We start from the raw sequence: 15,881 nt of genomic DNA on the forward strand, positions 1-15,881 counted from the left end.
CCTGAAACGTCTGCCGAAATGATTTCTTTTAAAATCAAAGCATTGTAGAGCACTATTAAGCAACTTATAGTCAAACCTCTTAATAACATACGTGGATATTATAAATTATTGGCTACAGACAAGCATCATGTTTGTAAACAAAGGTGCCACTGCATTCGCCAGCGAAGCAGGCTGGCGAGCTGTAGGTAAAAATGCAGTGTGCAAGTAGTAGTACGACGGGATGCATGACGCGAAGCAGATTTTTCACATGAACTCCCTTGTGATGCGCTGCCTGTTTTCGCCGAGCCACTTCACTCTGGAGTACGCGGAATATTACTGGACATCTTAGAACTACTTTGAATAAGGCGTGCAAATGCTATCTCTCTTTTCTTTGGAACTTTGTTGAGTGCGCAGCAAACTTATACGTTTTATTCTGCTTGATGAACTAGACCCTTCTGGTAGGAGTCGAGGTTTCCCTTCACCGGTATTGTCCGCAAGAATGCTCTTTTTGTTCTCTTGGCTTTGGTACAGTTGCACAAGCGCATAAACGTGGTGCTGCACAAGCGGCAGAACGCCGACACACTGCCGCCGTGCAGCACCACAAGCGGTGGAAAACAGGCGGCTGCCACCAGGATTTAGAAATGGCGTGATTCCATATGCTTAGTAAAATGCTGAAAAGAACACCTGCACATTTACAATTAAGCTATTATTTATTCAATGACGACAAAGAGGATGAACTATTCTTTGTGACCCCTTTCTGAACCAAAATAGTTAACCTGTTTGAACCTCCCGCACTTCCCGACGTCAACCGACGTGCAGTGGCTATGCCTAGCAGCTTTGAAAATCTAGAAGCATTCTGAAAATCTGGTGCGTTTCACCGCTAAAAGTTTGCGCTGCGGGCATCTCCAGACAAAGTGAAAGCTTTGTGTGATTTTTGTTTGCCGTGAACATGAGGCACAGTGTAGCGGCAACGACTAGTTCGTGGTGAAGCGAGAGGCCGCTTTGGCAGGCACGGCCATGTTGTAAATGTGGGCGGAAGTCAGACGCGGTCGCGCCTTGATTGGTCCGCGCTGACAGCCCACGTTCGCCGCTTTTACGGTAGTTATCCGTTTGCCATTGAGCGGATGCATGTTTCTGAGAAGTCTATGCAGCCATCATTCAAGGAGACTGAGGCAGTGCTTGCCAGAACTGCTGCCCGGTCTGGCCTCCAGGGTACCTGAAAACTGCCCATCAAGCAGTGACTAAATGTGTTTTGTGCCTAATCTTGTGTATACACGAAATCTCATCTCCTCATCTCCCAGCAAGGCTGTTTGTTGTACTAAATTTGTTTCTTGTACAGAATCACTATTCAGGCCTCAGTGTATTAATACATAAGAATTGTACAGTTTACTGCCCCGAAGTTATAAGAGCTATATGAGGGAAGCCACGCTTAGGGCTCCGGATCAATTCAGACCACCTGGGATACTTTAATGTGCGCTGACAACACACAGCACATGGCCACCTTTTGCGTTTCGGCGCCGCATCCGGGACTGAACCCATGTCCTACGGCACAGCAGCAAAGCGCTCTGATCACCGAGTAACCAGAGTTCAAAAGTATGGAGGTCACGATGTCAGCAAACAAAACAACTGATGCTACTAACGCTGGTCCGCACTCTCCGTGCATTCTCTGAACCTTCTACGTAGGCACACTAGATACGAGAAGGCACAGGAGCATAGCAAATTTTAGTTTGCGATCTCATGGCCTCACTCAAGCAGTTTGCACCCTCCGTACATTTTGGTGCTACAACACACTGTGGTATGAAAGACAGGAAATATGCCGGCGATGTTTATAACAAGTATGCAGGTGCATAATTTTCACACGACTTCCAAAAGATCGGTGGATGATTTTTTGGCAGAATATTATTAAGGGCAACATAGCCACTTTGGCAGGCGCACTGCAATTCTTCGGTACTCACATCCATCAAGTCCAATTTAGAGCCTCAAGTATTTTATCTTTTCGCGTGCATGCCGGTCTAGCTTTCCTTGAGATAGTCAGTTGCTAGTATCGTCGGTGTCAGCAAGATGAGCTCGGCGGGAGGAACACCAGGAGCATTTCGCAAATCATTTTCGCGTCGCTTAGCTAAATGTGCAGTGCACTAGCCACTAGAATGTCGCAAACGTCGCAACTGAAGAGCCGGAGTTCTGCTACAGAGCTCAACAGTGGGGTGGTGGGGCTGATTCTCGGCTTCAAAGGCAGTATTCGTGATGCAGGCGAAATGTGCAAATGCCCTCGATATTTCTGTGCATATCAAAAACCCACTGCCGCACCTATATGAGCCCACACAGCGGCACTGAACGATCCCACATTACCTACATTACGGCTGCTGCAGCATGGTGTCTAGACAAGCCTCCGTTGCATGGAGCCACCTGTCCGCGCTCAATAGAAACACAAGGAGCGGTGAACAAAATTTTGTAGCGCCGCTGGGCGCAGTGTCAGAACTTAAATATATTCTTACACCGTGGTCCACCTACTATGCTGTGATAAAGCTAGGCTAACTGTCCAGAAGGAAGCCCCAGCCTTAACTCATTTCACATTCTAGCATACAATAAGGTGTTCCCAAGAACGAGCACCCCACACTAATACAGGTGTCAGCTGGACAGGAAAATTTAGTGCCACTTCTAGCTAGTGCCACTTCGCCTCGTGAAATGCCACTTTGGCGGCACGGTGTTACATGAAAAGTGCTATTCAGAAATTATTTTGATGGGAGTCTGCAAACCTTAACATACAAACTGAAAATTTTTAACACTGCAATAATTTTAAATTCAGAACCTTTTTTTCATTACTAAAGGGCATAGATTTTTTTGTACGTAAAAGTATATATTACCCCAACAGTATGTTTAAACCCAAGTGAAGCAAGTTTGCTGAGCTCCGTTCGAGGAAAGAGCATTCTGCAATACGTGCCAAAGAAGTTCACTTGACACTGCACAAACGACACCAAAGGTGAGTGGTTTAGGGGAATCCCCCCCAAGGTGGAGTAGATTTGTAATAAGGGAGTAATTACTCATTGGCATCCACCCAAGCGCAGCCATGCGGCTACAAATGAAAACTTGTTGAAAGTGACCTAAATTTGCCCAAGTACCAGGAATACAACTTGCTGCAGGTACCCATGCCTGCAACATTCTCAAAAAGCAAAATATGTCCACAGCAAAGCCTTTCTGCAACTGCATGCTTCGTCTGCAGTTTCACAGTTGTAATAAATAAAGAAAAACGAAAAGGAAATCACCTTTTCTCGACGCAGCTGTTCTAGGTTGGCTTGCTTGGCCAAAGTCTGTGCCTCAAGGCGTTCAATTTTGCGCATCAGCTTGTTCACAAGTGCCTCTTGCTCCTGCTCCAAGCTCTGCTCCAACTGAACCTTCTCCTGGCGTAGCTGAAATGGTTCAACAAAATGCCGACATTACTACAAACTTACTTCCATGAAAACTAGTGAGGAAAAATGTATGTACAAGTGTACAAACATACAGTGCAAAAGAGTACAGCCAAACAGAGGACAGGAGATAGCATTTTTCTGCCACACAAGACCAAATTATGCCATCAAGCAAATGTCTCCACCTGTTGCAGTGAAGCAAGGCAGCACAACAAAATGGCTCGTGATGGGCCCTTCACTTTTTAAATACCCCGGAAATTGAGTTTCAGCATCATCACCAGTGCAGAAACTCATGTTCAATTCAACTATACCCAAGGAAAGTCAATATGGAGCTAAACGATTCACCAACACATCCCCGCAATACCAGTGTAACGATCTCAGCGATACCAGTGTAACAATGTGAATGAAAAATTTTGATTGATTGGTTTGTGGATTTGTAAAGAATAAATGAAAGGATCACACTTTCAAGCCAGGCTACAGAGTGCTCATTACTTTTCGAACAAACACCAAGTGACTAAAAAAGCGAGCAAAGAATGACATCCCACTTCACCACCAAAACTCCAAAAGTTTCCTAGCCAACCATCAACGGGAAAGCTGATTGTCCTTCAGGATAACGAAGAGGTAATATCGGAGCACCAGATACACAACAACTTAATCCTGCTATTAGTAGCAAATGCAAAATTCCGAGCTTGGGTGTTTTGCTGCTTCATAATAATCCACGACCTGCTGGCATCCAGGATTTGATATTTGTGTGCCCGACACATCTGCTGTACTCCACCAGGTCTTGCTCACGCCAGAACACATGCGCAATAGGAGAATTCTACCAAATGAAGTTGTGTTGGAATAAGACTGCTTCTTAGTTTCCAATATAAACATGCCCGCTTACTAAAGTCACTAAAAAGTTCATTAATTTTAGGTGCCTGACGGTGGCAATTATCTCACTTTGAGTCCTGGCTGCATAACTTATGTGCAGAAGTGGATTTGACATACCTCTCAATGCCTATTTTTATAGAAATCTGTAAAGCTTAATTTTGGTTACCCTGCATGTGTGTGTGTGTCTATATATAAAGTCTTCTTCCCGGATACAGAAATACGTACAGAAGAAAAGGGATGTGGAAACGAAAACGGTGATTTATTTCCGACGTTTTGGCCGGGCCCCCGGCTGTTTTCCTTCGTGTACCCCTCTTCTTCGATTCTATAAAATATATAACTAGGCTTTGCACTGGCATTCATTTGCAACATACAAAATGCAAAACTTAAGCAGATATTCTAGACTGAATACAATTTGAAGAAACAATTGTGCTAGGCGTTTAGAAATAAGAACCGGAATATATAAGCATGGGCTCCGATATCAGGCATGAAGACAGGGTTTCACCGAACCTGCCTGAACCCACCTGTGCTCCATCTTAGAAGCCATATGTATTGGTATTATAAACACTGCTACACGAATGGATCACGTCGTAGGACTGAATGCATCTGCCCGCATAGACTGAATGGGGCAGCATGTTGTGCAGCAATGGAGAAGGCAGTTTTCAAGCACTGAAGAAAACTACCGCACAGCATATCTAACTTCGTGCCAATTATATGAAAACTATAGAAAAACATATTCCATTCGTTTCGAATAATTTTGAACATGCATGAGTTGATTCATCCAGCAAATCAAATAGGAGGATATTCGATTCGCAACTCAAAAATTTCGAACGTTTGCATGCCCCTGAAATTATCTGATACACTGGAAACGACAAAGGTTGGGAAACAAGCACAAATGAATAAAAGAGTCATCCAAAAACATTAATCGGACACAAAACAAAATACATCCCCTCAAGACTCGCATGCTAAGGGCAATATTTCCCATATCATAATGCACAAAAATTGTTAATGCAAGAGAACAAACGAAAATTGCATCCAACAAACCCACATCATGTGCACAGCAATCCCCCTACTCACATACTGTCTTATATACTGTTACCATGGCCTATACTTCTCACGTGCACCAATACTCATGTGACCGACTATGGGAACCAGCACTGCTCCTAAAACAGCAGCAGCAAATTCGTCTCCAGTTCCTAGCTTTTTTTTTTGGTAGCAACAGCTGTTAAAACATTTTTACCTCCACATTATGACATTATGCTATATTTAGTCGGACTTTTCGGTTTCAACCGAAAAAGGCCTGCATTCTTGGCATGCAAGGCATAGCTAGCTGGCTGTTGAGTCGAGTTAACACTTATTCAAAGTTTAACTATGCAGGGAAGCCAGGGGCGTGATGAGATGGTCGCACTGTTATATACAACGCGAAGATGTGCGATTTAAGACATTTTTTTGATTGTTTACACTACAGTGAAGGCCAGAAAGCACCACCTTCTCTCCGCATGCAAGCTGAGCCCTGTTTGTTCACTATCATCTCCCCCTTAGAACAGTTCGTCGGTTCGGTAGGTTTATCAACTACATGTAGGACACTGACACAAAACCATGCATGGTCATCATGAAAAGTATCATGTTCAGGCTATCGTGACGATTCAGCCGCAGTTTGATCGCTACTATCAATACGCAGACCACGTGATGCCCCGCCCTCTCACTAACCAAGCGCGACAACCCAAAGACCTCGTTCTTAGAAATAAATCCCAGTTGTGCTCTTGACTGCCCGCTATCCCATTAAACTTTTGTTTTTTTTTTTAATTACGAAAGCAATTTCTTCTACAACACACCTCCAAGGGTAAAATAACTGGCACATTATGTTAAATACTGGTAAACGAACTGTTCATGCTGACAAAAATGCCGAGAGAGACTAAGTGACTTTTTACCACGCATAATCGCCACATTAAATCACCGAAAAAAGTCAGTAATTCATTAGTCAATAGTAATATTTGCCGAAAGAAAAAAAAAAACCCGAAACTTTGATTCTTAAATAAACACCGAAAAAAGTACGCAGAATTTTTGAAAAATAAAAACCAAGAAGTCCACCCCCTAGCTACATTTTTAATGTGCTACAATAGGAGGTATTTACGTGACGTCATCCGCAAGGGGCGCTAGTGGCCGGCGCGGCATACGCCATGTTGGTGGTCGCGTGCGCGGCAGCCGCAGCATTTACCTCGCTAGTGATGTGTGAAATGTGTGTATTTAGCGTCTTGCCGCAAATCATTTCTGTCCGACCGGTAACACCGTGTGACTGAGTGGATATGCCGTGAACTACGCGAAGCATAAAAGAGCGGGCACGCTGAAAATGTTACACTTTGTGAAAACGTCGACGCGTAGGAATGTGCAGGTGCCGGCGTGGTGTGCGACGTACTACAAGACGGCTGCCGTGCGTTGAATTCACCCATATTAAGGTCCGCCTTGTGCACGGCGTAATTCTGCCGACAGGTCTAGGAATTAAAGCATGCAAATCTATGAGAGTGTGCAATTGCTTGACAAGCGGTCGACCCGGGCCCCACATCCGTGCTGAGGGTGCCGACGGCCGAAGTTCCGTTTTTGGACAGGTGAGTAGTTAAACGTGTCTGTTCGTCTAGCTAGCTTAACTTGTCATCTCTGTCTGCTGAAAGTGACGTGTTACTACTGAATGTAGCGGAATCGCTGCACATCGCGTTGCTGCGAAACGGCCTACAGATTCCAGGTCTTATGCACTGGAAGCAACGCTACGTTTCTACAATAAAACCTGCAAAACATTCTTGTTATGTCTGCCATTCGTGCCGCGAATGCATGACAGTATTTGCTCGACCATTTTATCGCGTAAATAATGCAGCTATGACGCAATATGCGTTTTTGCTGAAACAATGAGGCTTCGGCAGTTCGCGGACTACAGCCGCTGGAAATATGAGTTTCTGCAGCGTCCGTTTAGGAATATGGGTAATCAATCATGTGCTGTGTTATCCACCATGCGTCCTGCATGAGTAGCTGACAGTTATGAACTGATATTAAAAGCGGCAAGTCGTGTACATTCTTGCGTGCAATGCAGCCGGCCAGTTTTGCTGCCGAGTTGCGGCACGCAGCTCGGTTAAATTACGGCAAAGAATTCTGCAGCAAACTTGATGCACAATAAGCGTTCCACAAAGAAAAGTGGACAATGGCGCATTTAACAACGTGTAAAGATGTTACGGATCACTAACAACACAGGCCGGATACCTCACGGCGTACCGTGACACTGCGCGAGCTTTCGTGAAACGACCGCAAACATGGCGCATTTGCCGCGGCGACGCTCGCGCCGTCTGGTAGCGCGGCCTCAGTGAATACCTCCTATAGGTCACGTTCCCCGCTAGCTTTTATTTGGCAATTAAAGGCATTCTGATATGCAACCATACATTACAAATTTTCTGCATGTATAAAGGGCCAAATAATAGATGAGCCAGTTGTTTACAACTGCTCTATTACAGTGGCACCACAAAAGGCACCGGGATGAAAAAAGAAGAGCGACAGAGCTGGATAGTGTCCATTTGCCTGTACCAATGCCTTTCATGATTAGGTTACAAAGAAAACCTGACTAGTGAATGAATTTTAAAGAGTACAGAAACCTTCCTGCCCATTAGGATACAAAACACAGAATTTTCATGGCATCCTCTTTCCACACAACCCTCATGATGCTAAAATGAAAATTCTCAGAAACACTAAAAGATAAGGCCACTAATAAAACCATTGGCTTGGTTGGCATGAATAAAAGTCCAATCCATTTACATGACGGAAGCTAACAGTCACTGAAACCAAGGGGCATAGGAGATGTTTTTTCTGTAGTTTTTATCAAGGGAGATTAATAAAAGCAAAAGAAACAACCACATGCTAACGGTGGGATTCGAACCAACAACCTCCAAATTTTGCACCCGGTGCTCTACCAACTTAGTTGGTTTAAACACCAATGCAACCACTGCTGATTCAGAAGGTATTTTGTGTTTCAGAATATGCTGAAACAAAATATGCTAATGGCGCATGCTTCAGCAGAGTAGAAGCAATGCTGTACAGCTTGTAAAGCCCAAATGGTCAACCCTCAAGAGAATAAGGTTTGGTTTGTGGGGGTTTAACATCCCAAAGCGACTGAGGCTATGAGGGACGCCATAGTGGAGAGTTCCGGAAATTTCGACCACCTGGGGCTCTTTAACGTGCACTGACATCGCACAGCACAAGGGTGTTTATGGGTTTCGCCTCCACCGAAATTCGACCGCCGCGAATAAGTGCACAACTTAACACAAAAGGAGGGGCACATAGGTATATTTTTATGCAGTCAACAAACAAACACCCCCTTTTACATGTAGCACACTGCTGGATAAAGATAACACATTTGTGGAGATACAGTGCCCGCAAGCACAGACAGCAGGTGTAGATGAAAGAGTACCTATTTTCATAGCTGGCATCAATGACCGAAGTGTGCCTTTCATTTTTCACTGTTCGCCCAGATGCTGATGACAACATAATCCTGGGTCAGAGCTACTAAGGTCGGACTGCTTTCAAATACCGCTCTTCCACAAGTTTAGATCTTAACGGTGGCAACGTGTCGCACTCACAAAAGCGCCAACTGCAAGGCGTCATACCTGCAGAAAGCCCCAATGTAAGCTGGATAACGCAAAAGCCCCGTTTTCCAGTATGGGCAACGCTACCGTCAGGTTAAAGTAAACGACCACTCAAGGCATCATGCAACCGATACTCCACGGAACGGTCGGCACACATGCAGCCCCGGCCGCATTTGCCCCGCCGAAGACCGCGCAGCATGGTGTACACCTTGGCCGAGGTTCACAACGGTCATCTGAAATAACGGAGAATTCAAACCTGGTTGAGCTTGCGCGACAAATCGTTAGTAAGGCACTCTTCCTCTTGTTCGTAGTTGAGGGCAAGCGTCTCCTTTTCTTTCTTTAACGCTTGTATCTTCTTCAACAGTGTGTTGCTGATGAATTCTTCCTCCTGCTCGGCTTTCGCTTGCTGGAAAATCACCAAAATTGCGGCAAGAATTAAACACTTTTCGAGTCCACGCCCTTTCAGCGTGAGACAGCACGTATTAAACAACACGCTCTTGCCGGCAGTGCCACCTTAACGTTTCGAAAGCATGGTACGTTGTGGCCTGTTAGTTTAGTTTTACTTGCATAGCAGTACCGGCCTTAGCAGGATATCACATGTGGTATTTATCAGTACATAGATTTAACGCAGTAACAAAACAGAGAATTGGCAGACAACCGCATTCGTAAAATGTCAATGTTAGGCCTCACTATGTTCACGCTGACTTGCCGCAACGCACGGTTCTCCTCCTGCAACGTCTTCACACGAAGTCTGTAAGTTTCTAACTCCATTTTGAGCACCCGATTCTCTTGCTGGAGAGATTCAACCCGTTTCTGAATTTGCTCACGAGATAGAGGAGACGGGGCAATCATTGCCCCGTCTACTGAGCTGCTATCACTTTCACTAGCACTATCCGCCATATTCCTGCTGCCGCCAAGAAACATGTGAGCAGGCGGCAAACACGGAGACTGTGGAGAGGCGTGGACGGACGGTTCGGGGAGGGCGAGCGCGGCGAGACTGGGCGACTGGGACAAGTGGTGCACCAAGGGAAGGGGTCGCCTCTGGCCGTCTGCGTTGTATTTATTACATGTAGTAATACTCAGGACATTTAGTTGATTAAAAATTATAAATATTAAGTTCTTAAACAAGTTTGCTGGTGTGTTTACGCTTCTCTTGGCTTCAACTTTTCCCAGTCAGGTTGTTGCACGCCGTTGCACGACTCCCCCACTAAAAATCCAGTGGATTGGCCGGAGCCGTTGCCTGCCGATCTGTAGTGGCAGCATTTCGCTATTGCGGAAACACGTGTTTCCATAGACTGCCAGCCGAGAGGTATCCGCCGTTTGGTCGCGACCAGAAGAATATTCAGCGGCCAGCGCAGGCACACAAATACCCAACAGAAAAAATGGGTAACGTATTTGCTTCAAGTCCGTTATCGCCACCGCCGGTCCTGGCCCCGGCACCTCCGCCGTCTGTACCAGAGCCACCGGACCAGCGCGGATTGCCAGCTCAAGATGACACCGAGACACAAAACCCCGGCACGCTAGAAGACCTTCATAAAAAGTGCAAAGACATATTCCCGGCCAACTTCGAGGGAGGCCGGCTGATGGTGAACAAGGGCCTGAGCAACCACTTCCAAATCAGCCATACCCTGAACATGAGCTCGCTAACGCCTTCAGGATACCGATTTGGAGCAACTTACGTGGGTACGCAGCAGTTCGGCCCGGCCGAGTCGTACCCTGTTTTGCTCGGCGACATCGATCCTAGTGGCAACTTGAACGCCAACATTATTCATCAGTTTAATCCGCGCATTCGCACCAAGATCGCAGCGCAAGTCCAGGACAACCGGTACGTGGCGACGCAGCTGACGGCCGACTACAGAGGCCCCTCATACACCGCTTCGGCTACATTAGGCAATATTGATATCCTCAACAATTCCGGAGTCGTCGTCGCGCACTACCTGCAAAACGTGGTTCCAAACGTAGCCCTTGGCGCAGAGTTGGCCTTCCAGTATGGACCTCAAGTGCCAGGCGGCGAGATTGCCGTTCTGTCAATGGCCGGACGCTACACCGGCCCCAGCTACGTAGTCAGCGGCACATTGGGCATGGCCGGAGCGCACTGCTGCTACTACCACCGCGGTAGCGAGACGACGCAAGTCGGTGTCGAGGTGGAGACGAACTTCAGAGTGGGCGAAAGCGTCGCCTCCATCGGCTACCAGGTGGACTTGCCCAAGGCGAACCTTGTTTTTCGTGGCATGGTCGACAGCAACTGGACCGTCGGCGCCGTTCTCGAGAAAAAACTGCAGCCCCTGCCGTTCACCTTTGCTCTCAGCGGCATGCTTAACCATGCAAAGAACCAGAGTCGTTTCGGCTGTGGACTTATTATCGGTTAGCACACTTCCGACGCCACGAGTGGTGCAGTCAGTATCATGGTCAGCATGAAAAACGCCCCGAGGGTTTGTCCATTTAGGCTGGTAGGTCCACGATGAATGCCCCTTTTGCAGTTCACAGTGGCCCAGGCTCAGCATCCTAGGTTTGCTGAATGCCGCAATAGCAGTAGTCTTTTTCCTGCACATTATTCTCGTCATACCTGCTGAATTCCGTGCAGCCTGCCGAAGTGTACATAGGCAAATGCTTGTTTTATATAACGGACGTTTTTTGATGTGCTGTTTATGTTGCTCTTGACTAACTCAATTTCATTTAGGTGCGTATGGTTGGATGATAACGGATGCTAGCAGCTTATAGCAGTCGAATAAATCACTATTTTGTTGGAAAAAAGAAGCTACTGATGCAGATTGCTGGTTTTGAACATGAAAATTTTGTTTATTTGTAGCATAGATTTTCTTGAGGTTTAGTGCTTGGTGTAGTTGCTACCATCTGAAAAAGAATTCATCATGTGATCAGCCATACAGTTAGATTAATTGCAGATATTCATTCTCATCTAAACTGTCAAGTCTAGCAAAAATAAAGGTGCCAACCTCAGCCGCAGCTTTTGCAGTTTCCAGTTGGCTGGTGTTTACATGCAACTAAGTTAAGCTAATGCAATTTTTGCTTTATGCCTTATCACAAGTGAAAGTTGTATACCACTCAGGTGCAAATTATATGCACTGCATGCTGTGCATCTTAAAAGGTTCAAAATACCTGTCCAAAAAAAAAAACTTGAGCTGCGTGCTCCAGAGTGCACATGGAACATTTGAGAATAAAGCCTAGTTCCGAGACTGGTTGCATGTGAGCAATCCCACCAACGCATCAGCGTCTGCTTACGTGCAGCTTGTCTCAAACCTAGTGACATCACCAGATGTCGTGTGCACTCCAGAGCATGCAGCTTCAATGTTCTAAGCAACTGTTTTGCCTCGTACATAAATACATACACCTTTTGGGCACCGTTACATCTTGCCATTACAATAACTCTGGTAATATTGTTTTTATAAATACATTGTTTATAGATGAAAGAAGCATGAATGAGTTCCTGCAGATTTCATTAGAAAGGAAGGCAGTGGAGGTGTTCAGCAGAAGACAGTGGAAAAGGGACGAGGAAAATCTGAAGTCTGGCACCGATTCTCACATTCCATATCTTGGTTGCTTCCCTGCTCAGCAGATCCCTCCTGGCATCCCACATCGGTGCACACATTACTGATGTAGTGGCAAAAAGCTTGGTGCAGCATAAGAAGCACATGCTAGGCTGTTGTCATGAGGGCAAAAGTGGTGGAGATGCACATGTGTGAGACAAAAATGTGCATCATTTTTGCTTGCCAGGCTACAACCCTTGACATCTTTGCAAGCGAGAAAGAGGTCTGTGAATGCCACTGTGGGCAAACCAACTTTTGCAGTGATTTCACAAGCATACCAGATGGTGGCCATGTCCTTTATAACGGGTTGCCACCGGGTGGATCACACTACTGTAGCTCCAACATCATAGCAGACCCAAGATTTTATGGAAGACCCAAAGTATCGTTTTGACTAAAGTCTCTGGATCCTGGAGTCGCACACGACATCGTGATTCATTTTGCACATTTCTTAAACCTGGCGGAAAGTACTTCTAAATGCCAACTTTCAAATCGCGAGTGCCAGGAACAGTGTTAAAAATTCACACTGCAGAACAAATAGTAGTAGGCTTTTACTAGCCTTTATATATTTTTTTTTCTCGAGCAGCTCATTCTGTTCATAAATTGACATGCCATTTGATGCAACATTCACATTATTTGTTAGAGCACCTGGAGCTCAAGGCAGTTTTCACAATGTATTGAACTTCCATAACGAAATGCTGTTTGCGCTGTGAAACAGTTGCATGGCTAAATAGGACAATGGCTATGCTATAGTAATGCGCAGTTGCCATTGAAGTCAGCTTGTGTAGTAGAAACTATGCACAGTTATCTGCTAGATATCCAGTCAGTATCTCACCATTTATCCAACTTACCGAAGTTGTGTTGCTGGCAGCTGACTGACTTCATGCACTCCCATCTCTTCAAGCTCTTTGCTGAACTCCACTAACATCAGATTAAAGAAAAAAAAAGTCTTAGTAATATTACAAGCTATGTGTACAATTATCCTGCAGCAAGGCTAGCTGCACACAGTGGAATGTTTCAGGTCAAGCTTTTTCTTGTCATTTGTAACCTCACTACAATATTTCATTATAGTTGGCAGAGGAGATCAAAGCCAGGGCTTTTCTCAGTTTGTGTTCGTGCACATGTCTGGGGTATGCTGTGATGCACATGCATAAAGTCTCATGCTAGTTGGGCTCCTTTCTCTGAACACCACACTACTAAAAACCTGCCAAAGTCAGAAATAAAGACAATGCTTGTACATCAAGTTCAAGAAACTTTTCTTGGGGCAAAGAATGTGGCTAAGAACCAACTATGAGAGAAAAAAAGCACCTACCACAAATTGTAAGCAGGATCAAGTAGACTGATACCCTGTTTGTAAAGCTGCACAACATTTTAAAGGCTGAAAAGGAAGTTACATTGCATTAGTTCAGCCAGAGCTGCTTATTAAATAACTACGGCTGAGGAAGTAATGGAAAAAAGATAACCAGTAGTCTTCACCCACGCCCTCTAATTCCTCCCAAGACGAGTCTGTTAAGCTACCAGTGAGTAAATTTCATTTGCCTAGCTCAAATTTTGATGCTAGATGGGAACTTGCAACAGGCAAACCACATTGCCGGAATCAACCGAGTGAAGTTAACATATTTTGCCATAGTGTTGCAGCAGGATAACGCCATAATTGAGGTATGGACAAGGTTTCAAGTTGGCCATGGCAGCCACCAAGCTAACCAAGAGCTTTCGTTCTAGCTGCCCATTTCGTAAAACAAGTTTCAGGTTAAATAAAACATTACTTACTATGTGACCAGCAAAGCAGGGTTGTGAATATGAACAGCACAAGGTTCGCTACAAGGGACCACTTCAAACATCTGTAGATGATGTTTTCATCAATGAACATTGGTGCTGCTGTAACTACAGCAGCTAATGGTTTGCAGTTGGGCTGGTTGGGGGTGCTACACTTGATTTAGCAGGGCGGACAGAGGTCATTCGGGGTACTGCGCACTGCAGAATGCTGCATCAAAATGAAAAAGTCAGCATAAGAAAGAATCTCAAGTGGCCAGAAACATTATTTTCATGTGCAATTTGCATTCCAGAGTACCATACATAATCAAAATATTAGATAAATGGTATTACCTCATGGATTCGGTCTGCCTGGCTGTTATAAAGTCTGCAACAGGATCGGGCAACATTAATGACAGATCAGGTGAGTTGAATGCCTGCTTCAGAAAATAATTGGGCACCAATGCTCACCAAGTAGGTACACTAATCCAAAAAACTCGCACAGCGTGCCAGCAAGTGTGTGGAGATGGATATATCGCTTACGTTCTTCTTCATCTGCGGCAAAGTATAAAGAGAGGTTTGCTATGGTTTTTGTAGCGCACATGTTTGGAGTCCCTAGTACATATGAGTATTAGAGGCTATGCTTGCCCCTGATAATGCCACTAACCTAAATTGCCATAAGTTAAGCAGAGATTGGATTGTATCCTGAGCATGATAGCTGCAATTGCAAACACTCCTATTGTGCTGTCTTCTATGTACATCTTCTCAGCTGCAGTAGAAATGCAATAAAACATTATTATCGATCACTGCCACAAAGGCCAAGTGCTAGATAATAGTAGAAACAAAACCGCGCGGAGCGGGAGGTACTACCTTGCCGATACGAGTTTTCGTCCGGCGATGGGCCCTTCAGATAGCAGCCTCAGATGGTTTACCAGACCTCGGAACAGTCAGTATGGTGATTATTAACAAGACGAAAACGGCACCAGCTGTAGACAGCGACAAAACAAACTGCTTACTGTGGCACATGAGCAGGATCAACGCTCGGACAAGCCCGCCGAGGATTTCCTCCGTCTCAGCAGCTGTGTACGGCCTACCTGATGCCGAGCGCGTTGGGAGAAGACAAAAACAGCGTAACGCGTCTTGTCGCGCCGCCATCTGCTCTACGAGCTCTCACCTCGATTTGCGAACAACTGCAAGAGTAGTAAACCGACCTTGAGAAGAAGCGTGAACAGGGCCAATGATGACACCACGTCCGGGCCAAAAACCATCTCTCAGGGCACAAGGCCCGACCAACGGCTCACCACCACCGAACCGAGCACAGCCGTGGTCGGCCCCAGCGCGACACGCGCAGCTGCGCGTGAGCTCACGCAGAAAGCCTACACGCCGAGACAAGCGCGTCTGCACACGTGGCTCAGGGACCCAGCTGGGACCCTAGAGACGTGGGAGTCTCTCCTGTGTACTTCCAAGCCAGCAGACCAACGCTGGCTTATCCAGCGCGCGGTGGAGGCCGCGGCATCCCAAAGGATCCCCGCCGACCTCCTCTAAGTCAGCGCAACCGGTCCTTTGACTGGTCCCCTGTTTTTGGGCGCAATAAAAGAGTTTACCTCACTTGCTGAATAAAGTTTTTCTGTCTGTCTTGGGCGGCACCGCCAGAATCTCGGAGATTGGCGATCTGAAGATTCGCGTACCCGGAATGTGTTGACTCAGGATAT

General features: G+C 45.8%; 3 protein-coding genes across 6 annotated transcripts in view; 1 reads left to right on the forward strand and 2 right to left on the reverse strand.

Annotated features, from left to right (window-relative positions):
- Positions 1–9,875, reverse strand: part of LOC144115561 (coiled-coil domain-containing protein 6-like) — a 35,282-nt gene extending 25,407 nt beyond the window's left edge. The window contains exons 1-3 of the mRNA XM_077649986.1: positions 9,566–9,875; positions 9,132–9,281; positions 3,243–3,386 (exon numbers count right to left, since the gene is read on the reverse strand). Of these exons, the coding sequence (XP_077506112.1) occupies positions 3,243–3,386; positions 9,132–9,281; positions 9,566–9,799 (528 nt within the window). The 5' untranslated portion in view covers positions 9,800–9,875. The remainder of the gene's footprint in view (positions 1–3,242; positions 3,387–9,131; positions 9,282–9,565) is intronic.
- A 203-nt stretch (positions 9,876–10,078) lies between these two features.
- Positions 10,079–11,833, forward strand: LOC144115562 (mitochondrial import receptor subunit TOM40 homolog 1-like). The gene has a single exon (XM_077649987.1). The coding sequence runs from the start codon at positions 10,258–10,260 to the stop codon at positions 11,242–11,244; it is 987 nt and encodes a 328-aa protein (XP_077506113.1). The 5' UTR covers positions 10,079–10,257; the 3' UTR covers positions 11,245–11,833.
- LOC144115565 (uncharacterized) lies at positions 11,649–15,583 on the reverse strand. 4 transcript variants are annotated; one of them, XM_077649993.1, is made up of 8 exons: positions 15,344–15,583; positions 15,186–15,263; positions 14,641–14,724; positions 14,524–14,557; positions 14,188–14,401; positions 13,730–13,795; positions 13,269–13,338; positions 11,649–11,728 (listed from the first exon to the last, which is right to left on the reverse strand). In XM_077649993.1, exons 1-5 carry the CDS (start codon positions 15,435–15,437, stop codon positions 14,311–14,313), a joined length of 381 nt encoding a protein of 126 aa, XP_077506119.1. In that variant the 5' UTR covers positions 15,438–15,583; the 3' UTR covers positions 11,649–11,728; positions 13,269–13,338; positions 13,730–13,795; positions 14,188–14,310. The 4 variants fall into 4 exon arrangements, with proteins under 4 accessions (XP_077506119.1, XP_077506117.1, XP_077506118.1 ...); XM_077649991.1 differs by having other exon boundaries at positions 11,649–12,533; XM_077649992.1 differs by having other exon boundaries at positions 12,417–13,338.
- Between the last annotated feature and the right edge of the window lie 298 nt (positions 15,584–15,881).

This window comes from Amblyomma americanum, chromosome 1 (genome assembly GCF_052857255.1).
Source record: "Amblyomma americanum isolate KBUSLIRL-KWMA chromosome 1, ASM5285725v1, whole genome shotgun sequence".
Lineage (NCBI taxonomy): Eukaryota > Metazoa > Arthropoda > Arachnida > Ixodida > Ixodidae > Amblyomma > Amblyomma americanum.